A 17,320-nucleotide genomic window follows, 5' to 3' on the forward strand; every position below is an offset into this window, starting at 1 on the left:
CTTATCCTACTATTCTTATACTCGCTAGCACCTGGCACTGGGAGTAATGCAGAGATTGAGGTCCTGCTCTTTCCTTTCCTCCTGAGCTGCTGAAACTCTGCCAGCAGGACTTCAACCCTTTTTCTTCCTATGTCAGTGGTTCCCACATGGACCACAACTTCTGGCTATTCCCCTTCCCCCTCAAAATGTTCTGCACCCTCTCAGTGATGTCCTTTACCCTGGCACCAGGGAGGCAACACACCATGCAGGACTCACATTGGCGGTTGCAGAAACGCCTGTCTTATCCCCCTGACTCTCGAATCCCGTATGACCAGTACATTCCTGCACTTTGCTGTGTTCCCCCCCCCCCCCCCCCCCCCAATGCAGTCATTTGCCCCACGATGCATGGATACGCACTCTCCGAGGTGTCGTCATCCTCACCGGTATTCAGCACTGGAAACCCGTTTGAGAGTGCCGGACTCCCGGAGAACTCCTGCACTGCCTGCCTCTTACTGCCCTGCCGGATGGCCACTCCTCTTCAACTCTCTGTAGCTGCGGGGTGACCACCTCCTGGAACGTGCGCTCCAGGCAATTCTCAGCCACCCGTATACCCTGCCCAGAACTTGAGTTTGAGCAGCTGGAGGCACTTCCTGCACTCATGAAGCATCTTGGAGTTCCCACGTGACACAGGAATTGCAGACAACAGGTCTCAGCTGTCCCACTTTTTACATAAAAGTCCTATCGACTCGTGTTCGATGTTTTTAGTTTAGTATCCCTTTATTCCTATTTATTATTCAATTATTTATGCATACTGGATTTTTATTTAATGCAATTCGGATACCTTTAATATTGGCATCCTCTACTTAGTTAATTTGAATTTTATCCCCTTGGGTCTAATTAATTACTCTGATTTATATATTTCCTGTTGCTTCTTGGTTTAAAGTACTTAGCACTTCCTTCCCGCCCTCGCAGCCTTCCTGTTGCTCTGTGCACCACCCCCCCCCCCCCCCCCCCCCCCAGCCCTGTGGGTCCCCCTCACCTTGTACCCTCACCCTCTATTCGGTCACTCCTCAGCCTTCTCTTCTAGAGAAAAGAGCCCCAGCCTGTTCATCCTTTCCTGATGGGTATAACCTCACATTTCTGGTATCATTCTTGCAAATCTTTTTTGCACCTTTTCCAGTGCCTCTGTATCCTTTTTTATAAAATGGCGACCAGCACTGTACACAGTACTCCAGTGTGGTCTAACCAAGGTTCAACAAGGGCACACAGGGCCGTGCGGCACTGGATTAGAAGTTTGGTGCAATGGATTTCTAACTGTTACAGATTGGATTCTGTTGACCATTATAACCAGCAGACTGCAGTTGGAGCTCACTCTCGGCTCCTCCTTGGCTGTGTGATGATGCTGACTATTTCTGGGGTTATCTGCACCCTCTCCCCTGCGAAGCCATGCTCAGTGTGGATCTTATTCCTCCTCAGGTGCCTCAGCCCATGCAAGTAAAAGTGGTGTTCAGCATGTTTCTTGTGCAAGCGCCGCGCAAGGGAGTCTGCAAGGACTACGTGGAAATAAATAACAAGAGGTGAGTCCTTCAAACTGGGCACAGTCCTGTGTTCGCAACCATCTAAGGCAGGTGGGGATCTGGGGAACAGTAACTTGGGAAGGGGCTTACTGAGTGAGTTGATTTAGACTCGAGTAAATGGTTGGGGTGGGAGGGGGGAAGCAGGGAGGGTGGATCAGTGCTTGCTGGCTGTGGGGGAAGGACTGGCTGCTGGGAGTGTGGAGGCAGGGAACTGGTTGCTGGTTCCTGAACTGGGGGTTGGGGCCAGGGGGTGGGATGTCAACGCTGGAATGAGAGCGAGGCTGAGCTAACGTTCTTATTTGGGGGTCTCTGTCGCTGCTTCTACCCCATGCCTCTGACAGACAGCAGATACACTTTGGCTGAGGCTGTTTCCCACACAGTCGCTCAGACGCTGAAGGACCTAGACCTTGGTGTATTTCCAGCTATTTCTGTCTCCAACCCTGTGGAAAATGCACAGGCTGACTGCCTCAGCTTTCAGTTGTGAGGAACATTTGAAGGTTTGGCAGCAAAGGTAACTGAATCAGGAGGGTGTGTGAGAATGGTATCCAAGATAGAGATTGAGGGCTGGGAAAGGAATGGGACAGTGTCCTCAGCAACGTTGATGGTTGCTGTGAGATCAACCCAGTTGATTCATCCAAATTATATAGTTTCGGATGCCAGTGATAAAATCAACTTGTTGATTTTTATTATATATCAACAAAGTACAAGCAAATTATACAAAATTGACAGGCAGGAAAGGACCATCAAGCCTGCCCTACACCATGATGGCCAGACCATCATGACGAAACACTTCTTCCCTCCACCGCGCCGACCCCCGCACCCATGTAAAGTCCTGGGAGAGGAAAAAAAACCAAGGCCAATAAGGGAAAAGGTACTCTGCAAAATTCCTCTCGCCCCTTAGGTGATCGAAACCAGTCCGGGAGATCACACGGACCAAGTATTATCTATAAAGACACTGACCTCCTCTATGATGCGATCTTTGGCCAGTCAAGAACCGGTCCAGCTCCCTCTTGAAGGCAGAGAGTCAGCACCCACCACACCAGCCCGCAATACATTCCAGAGGCTCACTGCTCTCTGGGGAAAAGAAGTGCCGCCCAACGTCCAGTCTGTTCCCACTCTTGCACAGTTTAAACTCGTGTTCCCTGGTCCTCCCCAATCTGTTAAACTGGAATAATAGTCATAAAGCACAAGGAGGCCATTCAGCCCATCGAGTCCGTGCCAGCTCTCTATCAATAGAGATGCTATCCAGCCCTTTAATTATTTTATAGTCTATCAGTTCACCTCTAGGTCTACGCTGCTCTAACGTAAATAGACCAAGATCCTTGAGCCTATCCGAGTAGCTGAGGTTCTTTACGCTAGGAATCATTGCTGTAGCTCTCCTCTGGACCTTTTCCAAGGCCACTATATCACCCACCAGGTGAGGGAACCAAAACTAGGCACAGTGCTCCATGTGCGGTCTGACCAGCGACCTGTATAATGACAGAACCATGTCCTTTGATTTATACTGACTGGTTCTATTAATACAAACCAGTGGCTTGTTAGCTTTAACTACAGTTTCTCTACATTGGTCATGAACATTCAGTGATCTGTGCACAATAACACCAAGATCTTTTTCTCTCACGACCTCTTTCAGTATTGTTCCTTGCAAATGATGCATGTATTGTGTGTTGGCCCAACTAACATACATGACACTCTTTCAAAGACGCGGCGGGCCGAATGGCCCCTCTGTGATTCTGCATTTATCTAAATTAAATGCCATTTGCCATTGTTTGGCCCACTCCCCAAGTACATCTAAATCCTTTTGGATTTGATGCACTCCTCTACCGTCTTAACCCTTGCACAGATTCTGGTGTAACCTGCAAATTACTGACCGTGCTCTCCAATACCCAAAACCGCTGTCCAGCTCATTAATAAAGACCGCGAAGAGTAGCGGGCCTAAGACCAATCCCTGGGGGACACCACTAGTAACATGTCTCCAAGCTGAACCACACCCGTTAACTACAACATTTTGCCTGCAGGAATTGGAGCCAATTCCTAATCCAGCGTTTCAACTTTTCACTGAAACCACAAGATTCTATCCTGTGAAGTAACCTAGTGTGAGGAAGCTTATCAAAGGCTTTCTGAAAGTCCAGGTAGATGATGTCTACTGGATTTCCCTCATCCACCACCCTAGTGACTGCCTCACAAAATCTCTGTCACATTTGTTAGGCATGACCTATATTTTCACAAGCTGTGTTGTGAATTTCTAATAAACCCTTCCCTTTCCCAGTGATCATAAAGGGCATCTCTTACAATCCCTTCTAGCATCTTCCCAACAATGGATGTCAGGCTGATCGGCCTGTAGTTCCCTGGCTCTGATTTGCCCCCTTTTTTGAAAGTCGGAACTACATGAGCTCGCTCCCAGTCTAAGGGAACAATCCCTGACTCTATTGCACTATTGAAGGTACAGGCAAGGGGCTCACATCTGCTTAATCACCTTGGATTGAAATTATCCGGACCTGGAGCCCTATCAATCTTCAGCTTTCCTAATCTATCCGAGGTGACATTGCGATCTATTTTAATGTTAATAATGCTATTCAATACAGAGCACCCCTTAAGCAGAACATAAGCATCATCTACAGGATTATAGACTGATGTGAAATAGTCATTTAGCAGCTCTGCCATAACTTGAGAATGTTTGAATCTGCCCTACAGTATCCTTAAGTTGCCCTATACGGTCCTTACTTAAAGTATACGTCTATACGAACAAGTAGAATATCCATCTGGGTCTGCGAACTGCAAGCCAAACCAGGCGAGTTCTCAGTGAGAAATACTGAAAAATAGCCTAATTATACACTTAGGTTCACAGCAAGCTATTTGGCATTGTCCATCTATCAATTCTGAGATTATTGTCATGTGATCCTTGTGTTATATGCTACCACCTCAGTAGACGACAATATCGCACCGAATACTCTCCATTCCCGTGGAGTATGTTGGCATTTTATTTTTTATCAGTAAAAGAAGACAATTTTTCAGTTATAAATCACACTTTTGCCATGATGACAACTGAAACCAAACATGTTGTCTCCAAGCTAGCCAGAATTCCTGACATAAATCCTTTAATGCTCTTAAATTGCTTTAAAGTGACAACACAACCTTTTACCCTGCAGAATCTTAACGACCTAATCTAAACCGTGCATCACACAGTATTTTCAGAATGTACAGATATTGTACTGACCTATATTAAAATTATTTTTCTTTATTTCACACCAGATATTCTGAACTTCTGACTGAACCACAGTTTCTACACTTCCTCTGCTGCAGTCCTCTACGCTAACTATCCCATGATACCCTTTACCTATGCCAAGCTGTTAACCTCTCACCGATTCCATCCCCCTCCCTGGCCACTGTCTGAGGCTGAACAAGACTGTTCGCTACCTAGGCATCCTATTTGACCCTGAATTCAGCTTCTGACCCTATATCCTTTTCCAACTCCATAATACCACCCGTCTTCGCCCCTGCCTCAGTCCATCTGCTGCTGAAACCCTCCGCCATGCTTTTACTACCTCTGGACTCGACTATTCCAATGCTGTCTTGGCCGGCCACCTGTCTTCAACCCTCCATAAACTTCAGCTCATCCAAAACTCTGTTGCCCGTGTCCTAATTCTCACCAAGTCGCGTTGACCCATCACCCCAGTGTTCGATGACTTGGATTGGCTCCCGGTCCGCCAACGCCTCAATTTAAAAATTCTCATCCTTGTTTTTAAATCTCTCCCACGGCCTCGCCCCTCCCTATCTCTGTAACCTCCTCCAGCCCTACAACCCTCTGAAATCTCTGCATTCCTCCAATTCTGGCCTCTTGCGCATCCCTGATTTTAACCACTCCACTATTGGCAGCCAAGCCTTCAGCTGCCTGGACCCTAAACTCTGGCATTCCCACCCTAAACCCCTCTGCATCTCTATCGCCCCATAAAACCCACCTCTTTAACCAAGCTTTTGGTCACATGTCTTAATATCCTTATGTGACTCAGTGTCAAATTTTTACAGAGGATATAGGGCACAGAAACAGGCCATTCGGCCCAACCAGCCCATGCCAGTGTTTATGCTCCACTCGAGCCTCCTCCCATCTTTCCTCATCTAACTCTGTCAGCATAACCCTCTATTCCCTTCTCCCTCATATGCTTGTCTAGCCTCCCCTTAACTGCATCTATACTTTTTGCTTCAAGGCTTTGTGTCTTAATGCACGGTGGCATAGTGGTTAGCACTGTTGCCTCACAGCGCCAGGGACCCGGGTTCGAATTCGGCCTCGGGTGACTGTCTGTGTGGAGTTTGCACATTCTCCCCGTGTTTGCGTGGGTTTCCTCCGGGTGCTCCGGTTTCCTCCCACAGTCTAAAGATGTGCGGGTTAGGTTGATTGGCTATGATAAATTGACCCTTAGTGTTAGGGGGATTAAATACGTGGGGTTGCGGGGATAGGGTGGGATATGTGTTGGTGTAGGGGTTATGGGGATCGGGTGGGATATGTGTCGGTGCAGGCTCGATGGGCCGAGATGGCCTCTATCTGCGCTGTGGGGTTTCTGTGATTCTGTGAATGCGAGGAGCATTTGTAATAAGGTGGATGAACTAGCTGCGCAAATAGATGTAAATGGATATGATATAATTGGGATGACGAAGACATGGCTCCAGGGTGACCAAGGCTGGGAATTCAACATCCAGGGGTATTCAATATTCAGGAAGGACAGGCGAAAAGGAGGTGGGGTAGCATTGCTGGTGAAAGAGGAGATTAACACAATAGTAAGGAAGGATATTGGCTCTGATGATGTGGAATCTGTATGGGTAGAGCTGAGAAATACCATGGGGCGGAAAACGTTAGTGGGAGTTGGATACAGACCCCCAAACAGTAATGCTGAGGTTGGGGATGGCATTAAACAGGAAATTAGAGACGCGTGCAATAAGGGCACAGCAGTTATCATGGGTGACTTTAATCTACATATAGATTGGGCTAACCAAATTAGTAACAATACTGTGGAGGAGGAATTCCTAGAGTGTATACGGGATGGTTTCCTGGACCAATATGTCGAGGAACCAATTCGAGATCAGGCCATCTTAGACTGGGTATTATATAATGAGAAAGGATTGATTAGCAATCTTGTGCGAGGCCCCTTGGGGAGGAGCGATCATAATATGATAGAATTCTTCATCAAGATGGAGAGTGAAGTAGTTGACTCAGAGACTAGGGTCTTGAATTTAAATAAAGGAAACTACGATGGTATGAGGCGCGAGTTGGGTAGGATGGATTGGGGAACGTTACTTAAAGGGTTGACGGTGGATAGGCAATGGCAAACATTTAAAGATCGCATGGAGGAACTACAGAATTTGTTCATCCCTGTCTGGCATAAAAATAAAACAAAAAAGGTGGCGCAACCATGGCTAACGAGGGAAATTAGGGATAGCATAAGATCCAAGGAGAGGACATATAAATTGGCCAGAAAAAGCAGTAAACCTGAGGATTGGGAGCAGTTTAGGATTCAGCAAAGGAGGACAAAGGGATTAATTAAGAGGGGGAAAATAGAGTATGAGAGTAAGCTTGCAGGGAACATAAAAACTGATTGTAAAAGCTTCTATAGATATGTGAAGAGAAAACGATTGGTGAAGTCAAGCGTAGGTCCCTTGCAGTCAGAATCAGGGGAATTTATAATGGGGAACAAAGAAATGGCAGACCAATTAAATACACACTTTGGTTCTGTCTTCACAAAGAAGGATACAACTAACCTTCCAGAGATGTCGGGGAACATAGGGTCTAATGACAGGGAGGAACTGAATGAAATCAGTATTTGTAGGGAAATGGTGTTGGGGAAATTGATGGGATTGAAGGCCGATAAATCCCCAGGGCCTGATAATCTACATCCTAGGGTACTTAAGGAAGTGGCCCTAGAAATAGTAGATGCATTGCTGGTCATCTTCCAAAATTCTATAGACTCTGGCACAGTTCCCATGGATTGGAGGGTAGCTAATGTAACCCCGCTTTTTAAAAAAGGTGATAGAGAGAAAACGGGGAATTATAGACCGGTAAGCTTGACATCGGTAGTGGGGAAAATGCTCGAGTCCATTATAAAAGATGTAATAGCAGAGCACTTGGAAAACAGTGACAGGATCGGACAAAGTCAACATGGATCTACAAAAGGTAAATCTTGCTTGAATAGTCTACTGAAATTTTTTGAGGATGTAACTGGTAGAATAGATAAGGGAGAATCAGTGGATGTGGTGTATTTGGACTTTCCGAAGGCTTTCGATAAGGTCCCACATAAGAGATTAGCGTGTAAAGTTAAAGCACATGGGATTGGGGGCAAGGTACTGACTTGGATAGAGAACTGGTTGGCAGACAGGAAGCAAAGAGTTGGAATGAACGGGTCTTTCTCCGAGTGGCAGGCAGTGACTAGTGGGGTACTGCAGGGATTGGTCCTAGGACCCCAGCTATTCACTATATATATTAATGATCTAGACGAGGGAACTAGATGTAATATCTCCAAGTTTGCAGACGACACAAAGCTGGGTGGGCGTGTGTGCTGTGAGGAGGATGCCGAGAAACTCCAGTATGACTTGGACAGGTTGGGTGATTGGGCAGATGCATGGCAGATGCAGTATCATGTGGATAACAGGAAGGCAGATTATTATCTGAATGGCAATAGATTGGGAGAAGGGGAAGTGCAACGAGACCTGGGTGTCCTTGTGCACCAGTCGCTGAAGGTAAGCATGCAGGTGAAGTAGGCGGTTAAGTAGTCAAATGGTATGTTGGCCTTCATAGCGAGAGGATTCGAGTACAGGAGCAAGGATGTCTTGCTGCAGTTGTACAGGGCCTTGGTGAGACCACACCTTGAGTATTGTGTGCAGTTTTGGTCGCCTTTTCTGAGGAAGGGTGTTCTTGCCATGGAGGGAGTGCAGCGAAGATTCACCAGACTGATACCTGGGATGGCAGGAATGACGTATGAGGAGAGATTAGGTCAAGGTTGCTTTTGTGACTGGAAGCCTGTGTCCAGTGGGGTACCTCAGGGATCGGTGCTGGGTCCCTTATTGTTTGTGATCTACATAAATGATTTGGATGAAAATGTAAAAGGTATGATCAGTAAGTTCGCAGATGACACGAAAATTGGTGGGGTGGTAAATTGCGAGGAGGAAAGCCTCCGGCTACAGGACGATATAAACGGGTTGGTCAGATGGGCGGAAAAGTGGCAAATGGAATTTAACCCTGAAAAGTGCGAGGTGATGCATTTTGGACGGACAAATAAGGCAAGGGAATACACAATGAGTGGTAGGACCCTAGGAAGTACAGAGGGTCAGAGGGACCTTGGTGTACATGTACATAGATCCCTGAAGGCAGCGGAGCAGGTAGATAAGGTGGTTAAAAAGGCATATGGGATACTTGCCTTCATTAGCCGAGGCATAGAATATAAGAGCAGGGAGGTTATGATGGAGCTGTACAAAACGCTGGTGAGGCCACAGCTGGAGTACTGTGTGCAGTTCTGGTCGCCTCACTATAGGAAGGATGTGATTGCTTTGGAGAGGGTGCAGAGAAGATTCACCAGGATGTTACCTGGGATGGAGCGCCTCAGCTATGAAGAAAGACTAAACAGGCTGGAGTTGTTTTCCTTGGAGCAGAGAAGGCTGAGGGGGGACCTGATTGAGGTGTACAAAATAATGAGGGGCATAGATAGGGTAGATAAAGAGGAACTTTTCCCCTTAGTGGGGGGGTCAATAACAAGGGGGCATAGATTCAGGGTAAGGGGCAGGAGATTTAGAGGGGATTTGAGGAGGAACTTTTTCACCCAGAGGGTGGTTGGAATGTGGAACTCAATGCCTGAAAGGGTGGTGGAGGCAGGAACCCTCACAACATTCAAGAAGCATTTGGATGAGCACTTGAAATGCCATTGCATACAAGGCTATGGACCAAATGCTGGAAAATGGGATTAGACTGGACAGGGATGGATGGGCGGCGCAGACACGATGGGCCGAAGGGCCTCTTTCTGTGCTGTAAAACTCTATGACTCTATATTCGCTGGAGTTTAGAAGAATGAGAGGGGATCTTATTGAAACTTATAAAATTCTAACAGGACTAGACAGACTAGATGCAGGAAGGATGTTCATGATGGCGGGGGAGTCCGGAACCAGGAGTCACAGTCTAAAGATAAGGGGTAAGCCATTTAGGACAGAGATGAGGAGGAATTTCTTCACCCAGAGAGTGGTGAACCTGTGGAATTCTCTACCACAGAAGGCAGTAGAGGCCAATTCATTAAATATGTTCAAGATGGAGTTAGATATCTTAAGGCTAAAGGATCAAGGGATATGGGGAGAAGGCAGGGACGGGGTATTGAATATGGATGATCAGCCATGATCTCATTAAATGGCGGATAAGGCTCGGGGGCCTGAATGACCTACTCCTGCTCCTATCTTCTATGTTTCTATGCAACCACTCCCTGTGGCAGCGCGTTTCACATTCTCACCACTCTCTGGGTAAAGAAGTTTCTTCTGAATTCCCTATTGGATTTCTTGGTGACTATCTTATATTGATGGCCTCTAGTTATGCTCTTCCCCACAGAGTGGATACAGAGAGAGTGTTTCCACTTATCAAAACCTTTCATAATTTAAAAAATCTCTAAGGTCACCCCTCAGCCTTTTTCCAGGAGAAAAGAAACGCAGCCTGTTCATCCTTTCCTGATGGGTATACCCTTGCATTTCTGGTATTATCCTTGTAAATCTTCTCTGCATCCTCTTCAGTGCCTCGATATCCTTTTTATAATATGGTGACCGGAATTGTACCCAGTACGCTAAGTGTGGTTTAACCAAGGTTCGATACAAGTTTAGCATAACTTCACTACTTTTCAATTCTATCCCTCTAGAAATAAACCCTAGTGCCTGGTTTGCTTTTTTTATGGCCTTGTTAACCTGCGTCGCTACTTTTATTGATTTGTGTATTTAGAGTCATAGAGTTTTACAGCACAGAAAGAGGCCCTTCGGCCCATCGTGTCTGCGCCGCCCATCCCTCCCTGTCCAGTCTAATCCCATTTTCCAGCATTTGGTCCATAGCCTTGTATGCAATGGCATTTCAAGTGCTCATCCAAATGCTTCTTGAATGTTGTGAGGGTTCCTGCCTCTACCACCCTTTCAGGCAGTGAGTTCCAGCTTCCAACCACCCTCTGGGTGAAAAAGTTCCTCCTCAAATCCCCCCTAAATCTCCTGCCCCTTACCCTGAATCTGTGCCCCCTTGTTATTGACCCCCCTACTAAGGGGAAAAGTTCCTCTTTATCTACCCTATCTATGCCCCTCATCATTTTGTACACCTCAATCAGGTCCCCCCTCAGCCTCCTTTGCTCCAAGGAAAACAACCCCAGCCTGTCCAGTCTCTCTTCATAGCTGAGGCGCTCCATCCCAGGTAACACCCTGGTGAATCTTCTCTGCACCCTCTCCAAAGCAATCACATCCTTCCTATAGTGAGGCGACCAGAACTGCACACAGTACTCCAGCTGTGGCCTCACCAGCGTTTTGTACAGCTCCATCATAACCTCCCTGCTCTTATATTCTATGCCTCGGCTAATGAAGGCAAGTATCCCATAAGCCTTTTTAACCACCTTATCTACCTGTTCCGCTGCCTTCAGGGATCTATGTACATGTACACCAAGGTCCCTCTGACCCTCTGTACTTCCTAGGGTCCTACCACTCATTGTGTATTCCCTTGCCTTATTTGTCCGTCCAAAATGCATCACCTCGCACTTTTCCGGGTTAAATTCCATTTGCCACTTTTCCGCCCATCTGACCAACCCGTTAATATTGTCCTGTAGCCTGAGGCTTTCCTCCTCGCAATTTACCACCCCACCAATTTTCGTGTCATCCGCGAACTTACTGATCATACCCTTTACATTCTCATCCAAATCATTAATGTAGATCACAAACAGCAAGGGACCCAGCACCGATCCCTGAGGTACCCCACTGGACACAGGCTTCCAGTCACAAAAGCAACCTTCGACCATCACCCTCTGCCTCCTGCCACTCAGCCAGTTTAGGATCCAACGCGCCAAGGCCCCCTGGATCCCATGGGCTCTTACCTTCTTGACCAGTCTCCTATGCGGGACCTTGTCAAAAGCTTTACTGAAGTCCATGTAAACCACATCCACAGCATTTCCCTCATCCACACACCTAGTCACCCCCTCGAAAAATTCAATCAGATTGGTCAGACATGATTTACCCTTGACAAAGCCATGCTGACTATCCCCGATTAATCCTTGCCTCTCCAAGTGGAGACTAATTTTGTCCCTCAGAATTTTTTCCAATAATTTCCCTACCACAGATGTTAGACTCACTGGCCTGTAATTCCCTGGTTTATCCCTGCTACCCTTCTTGAATAATGGTACTACATTAGCTGTTCTCCAGTCCTCTGGTACATCCCCTGTGGCCAGAGAGGTTCTGAAAATTTGTGTCAGAGCCCCTGCAATCTCCTCCTTTGCCTCACACAACAGCCTGGGATACATCTCGTCCGGGCCTGGGGATTTATCCACTTTTTGGCCTGCTAAAACCGCTAGTACCTCCTCCCTCTCGATGCTAATATGTTCAAGTATGTCACAGTCCCCTTGCCCGACTTCTATGTCTACACCGTCTTTCTCCATAGTGAACACTGAGGCAAAAAATTCATTTAAAACCCCACCTACTTCATCTGGCTCTACACACAGCTTGCCACTTTGGTCCCTAATGGGCCCTACCCTTTCCCTGGTTATCCTCTTGCCCTTAATATACTTATAAAAATCTTAGGATTTTCCTTTATTTTGCTCGCCAGTGTTATTTCATGGCCCCTCCTCGCCCTCCTAATTTCCTTTTTAAGTATGCCCCTGCACCTCTTACACTCCTCTAGGGCTTCCACCGTCTTTTGTCTTTTGTAACTGCCAAAAGCCCCCCTTTTTTTCCTAATGCATTTTTGTATATCCTTTGTCATCCAAGGTTCCCTTTGCTTGTTGGTCCCACCCTTGACCTTTACAGGAACATGTTGGTGTTGTACTCTCTCTATTTTCCTTCTGAAAGCCTCCCACTGTTTTGATGTGGATTTTCCTATAAGTAGCTGCTCCCAGTCCACTTTTGCCAGATCCTGTCTTATCTTATTAAAATCGGCCTTCCCCCAATTTAGAACCCTGATTTCCGGGCCGTCTTTGTCTTTTTCCATGACCACCTTAAATCTCACCGAATTGTGGTCACTATCGCCAAAATGCTCTCCTACAGACACTTCCACCACCTGCCCGGCTACATTCCCTAGAATTAGGTCCAGTACCGCCCCCTCTCTTGTAGGACTTTCTACATGTTGGCTCAAAAAGCTTTCCTGGATGCACTTTAAGAATTCTGCTCCCTCCAAGCCTTTCACACTCTGACTATCCCAATTTATATTGGGGAAGTTGAAATCCCCCACTATTACTACCCTATTATTTTCACACTTTTCTGATATCTGCCTGCATATCTGTTCCTCTATCTCCCCCTGACTGTTTGGGGGCCTATAGTACACTCCCAGCAAGGTGCTTGACCCCTTTTTGTTTTTAAGTTCTACCCATATGGCCTCATTAGAGGAACCCGCTAATATATCATCCCTCCTTACAGCAGTAATAGACTCCTTAATTAATATTGCAACACCCCCTCCCCTTTTACACCCCCCTCTGTCTCGCCTGAAGATTCTATACCCCGGAATATTTAGCTGCCAGTCCTGACCCTCCCTCAACCATGTCTCTGTGATAGCAACAATATCGTACTCCCATGTGTTCAACAACAACTTCAGTTCATCCACCTTATTTGCAAGACTCCTTGCATTAAAATAAATGCCTTCCAGCCCTGCCATATTCCCTTTTGCCTTCACATCTTTGCTCTGCCTTCCCTGCTGACTTGTTTTTTCCTCCTTATTTGGCTGTACATCACCCCCTACTATAGCTCCACTCTGTATCCCATCCCCCTGCCGAATTAGTTTAAACCCCCCCCAGCAGTGCTAGCAAACCTCCCCGCAAGGATATTGGTTCCCCTCTGGTTCAGGTGTAAACCGTCCGACTTGTACAAGTCCCACCTGTCCCAGAAGCAGACCCAGTGATCCAGGAAACTAAAGCCCTCCCTCCTGCACCATCCCTTTAGTCACGCATTCATCTGTTCTATCCTCCTATTCCTATACTCACTAGCACGTGGCACCAGGAGTAATCCAGAGATTACAACCTTTGAGGTCCTGCTCCTTAATCTTGCCCCTAGCTCCCTAAATTCTTGCTGCAGGACCTCACCCCTCTTTTTACCTATGTCATTGGTACCAATGTGGACCACGACCTCTGGCTGTTCACCCTCCCCCTCCAGAATGCCCTGCAGCCGCTCAGTGACATCCTTGACCCTGGCACCAGGGAGGCAACAAACCATCCTGGATTCACGTCTACGGCCACAGAAACGCCTATCTGTTCCCCTTACTATAGAATCCCCTACGACTATTGCTCTCCCACTCTTTTTCCTCCCCTCCTGGGCAGCAGGAGCGCCCCCAGTGCCAGGAAGCTGGCTGCTGCTGCCTTCCCCTGGTGAGTCATTCCCCCCAACAGTATCCAAAACGGTATACTTGTTTGAGAGGGGAATGGTCACAGGGGTTTTCTGCACTACCTGCCTACTTCTATTGCTCCGCCTGGTGGTCACCCATTTCCTTTCTTCCTGTGCAGCCCTTCCCTGCGGTGTGACCAACTCACTAAACGTGCTATCCACGAACTTCTCAGCCTCGTGAATGCTCCACAACCCATCCACCCGCAGCTCCAGCTCCTCAATGCGGTCTGCTAATAGCTGCAGATGGATGCATTTCCTGCACACGTAGTCACCAGGGGCAGTGTCCCTGAATTCCCACATGGAGCAGGAGGAGCACATCACGGGGCTGGGCTCTCCTGGCATGACTTTCCCCTTAATTAATTTACTATCACCAATTAAAGATATCTCTAAGGCTCTTGTATAGTCTACCAACAGTACCTGCTACACCAGAAAAGACCCTAGTAACAATAAACTACAGAGCTAAAGTTTAAAAAAGAGAAATACTCACCAACCAATCACTTACCTGCTCCCTGGTGACGTCACACACTGACTATTTTTTACCTCTCTCCCCGCTGTGGAGTTGGTAAGCCTCGCTGGTCGTGGGTTTTTATACCCGGCTGCTGCTCCGCTGCTCCCGCTGCTCCGAGTGCTCTCGGGCCTCGCTGGTCGTGGGTTTTTATACCCGGCTGCTCCTCCTCTGCTCCCGCTGCTCCGAGTGCTCTCGGGCCTCGCTGGTCGTGGGTTTTTATACCCGGCTGCTCCTCCTCTGCTCCCGCTGCTCCGAGTGCTCTCGGGCCTCGCTGGTCGTGGGTTTTTATACCCGGCTGCTCCTCCTCTGCTCCCGCTGCTCCGAGTGCTCTCGGGCCTTGCTGGTCGTGGGTTTTTATACCCGGCTGCTCCTCCTCTGCTCCTGCTGCTCCGAGTGCTCTCGGGCCTCGCTGGTCGTGGGTTTTTATACCCGGCTGCTCCTCCTCTGCTCCCGCTGCTCCGAGTGCTCTCGGGCCTCGCTGGTCGTGGGTTTGTACTCCGAGATCCCTTTCTTCCTCTACCCCATTGAGTGTCTCTGATTCCACCACTTCCGTCGGCAGCGAGTTGCAGGTCCTCACCACTCGCTGCGTAAAAAAGTTTTTCCTCACATCCCCACTGTATCTCTTACCCAATACCTTAAATTTGTGTCCCCTAGTCCTTGTACCATCAACTCGTGGGAACAGCCTTTCCCCGTCTAGCCTATCCAAACCTATCATAATCTTGTACACCTCTATCAAAGCACCCCTCAACCTCCTTTGCTCTAATGAAAACAAATGCAGCTTCTCCAACCTGTCCTTGTAGCTAAGATCCCCCATCCCCGGAACCATTTTGGTAAATCTCCTCTGCACCCTCTCAAGGGCCTTCAATCCTTTACTAAAGTGCGGTGACCAGAACTGGACGCAATACTCCAGTTGTGGCTTTATAAAGGTTCAGCATAACTTCTACTTTTATACTCAATACTTCCATTTATGACCCCAAGATCCCATATGCTGTTAACCACTCTCTCAATATGTCCTGCCACCTTCAGGGACCTATGCACATTAACTCCCAGGTCCCTCTGTCCCTGCACACTCTTTAAAACTGTGCCATTAAGTGTATATTGCCTCGCCCTGTTCCTTCTGCCAAAATGCATCACCTCGCACTTCTCTATTAAATTCCATCTGCTCATTCTGCTAGACTTTCAATGTCCTGTTGCAGTCAATTGGTATCCTCCTCACTGTTTGCCACACCCCCAAGTTTGGTATCATCGGCAAATTTAGAAATTCTACTTTGTATTCCAATATCCAGGTCATTTATATATATCAAAAAGCAGTGGCCCCAGCACTGACCCTTGGGGAACACCACTGTCTACCATCCTCCAGTCTGAAAAACAGCCATTTACCACAAGTCTGTTTTCTGTCCTTAAGCCAATTCCTTATCCAAGCTGCCACTGACCCGCCTATTCCATGAGCCTCAATTTTGTTAACCAGCCTTCTATGTGGTACTTTGTCAAACGCCTTCCTAAAATCCATGCAGACAACAGCCATTGCATTCCCTTCATCGATCCTCCCTGTTCTTTCATCAAAAAATTTAATTAGATTAGTGAAACATGATCTGCCTTTTACAAATCCATGTTGGCTCCCCTTAATTAGCTTAAACCTCTCCAAGTGCCCGTTAATATTTTCTTTGATTATTGTTTCTAAAACTTTACCCACCACTGATGTTAAACTGTTGTTACTGGGATTGTCCTTACACCCTTTCTTGAACAATGGTGTCACATTTGCCACTTTCCAATCCTCTGGCACCACCCCCACATTTAGGGAAGATTGGAAAATTATGGGAAGCCCTCCCGCTATCTCCTCCCCCAATTCACTTAGCAATCTGGGATGCAAGCCATCTGGACCAGGCGACTTATCCACTCTAAGCACACCCAGCCTTTCTAGTACATCCTGTCTTATCAATTTTCATCCCTTCCATTGCTTCTACCTTTGATTCGTTTATTTAATATATCTCTCTTTATTTTAAATGCAGTTATTTCATTACTAATCTCATGATCCAAAGTCATGTCCACCTATTCTATCTCCCTGGTAAATACTGAGGCAAAGTAATTATTTAATATTTCTGCCATCTCTCTATCACTGCCTGTGGTATTATCCTGACCATCCCTTAGTGGCTCTGTTCCCATCCCGACCTTTTTTTATTGATGTGCCTGTAATATATTTTACTATTTTGTTTTCTGTTCCTTGATAATTTAATTTCATGGTTCCTCTTTGCCTTGCTAATTTTTTTTGACATCTGTCCTAATCTCTTTGTATTCTCCCATATCATGTTCATCCCTGCTGTCCATGTTCCTTAATGTATGCCTCTTTCCTTACCCTCAATTTTTCCCTTATGGCTTTATTCATCCATGGTATCTCATTAGTGTTTAGCTTGTTCTTGTTTTTTTAGTGGAATATATTTTCCCTCGACTTCCTTAAACATTGTTTTAAATGTTTCCCATTGCCGTTCCACGTCATTGTTTGCCAATATTGTCCATTTTATTTTACCAAATTCTGTTATCAGCCCCTCAAAATCAGCTTTTCTCCAATCTATTACCCTTGTCTTCCTCATACTTACGTCCTTCCCAATTATTATTTTAAAGCATATTATATTATGGTCACTATTGCCTAGATGTTCCCCTACTTTTACTTCTCATCTGCTCTGGTTTAATGTTG

At 46.8% G+C, this 17,320-nt stretch overlaps 1 protein-coding gene across 2 annotated transcripts in view; it reads left to right on the plus strand.

The window, feature by feature from the left end:
• LOC147100460 (suppressor of tumorigenicity 14 protein homolog) overlaps nt 1–17,320 on the plus strand; it is a 124,688-nt gene that overhangs the window by 86,527 nt on the left and 20,841 nt on the right. For both annotated transcript variants that reach the window (XM_085968200.1, XM_085968201.1), the window contains one exon: nt 1,456–1,556. In XM_085968200.1, the coding sequence (XP_085824326.1) occupies nt 1,456–1,556 (101 nt within the window). The remainder of the gene's footprint in view (nt 1–1,455; nt 1,557–17,320) is intronic.

Source organism: Somniosus microcephalus, chromosome 26 (genome assembly GCF_052327205.1).
Source record: "Somniosus microcephalus isolate GS21.2 chromosome 26, FLI_Smic_1.0, whole genome shotgun sequence".
Classification (NCBI taxonomy): domain Eukaryota; kingdom Metazoa; phylum Chordata; class Chondrichthyes; order Squaliformes; family Somniosidae; genus Somniosus; species Somniosus microcephalus.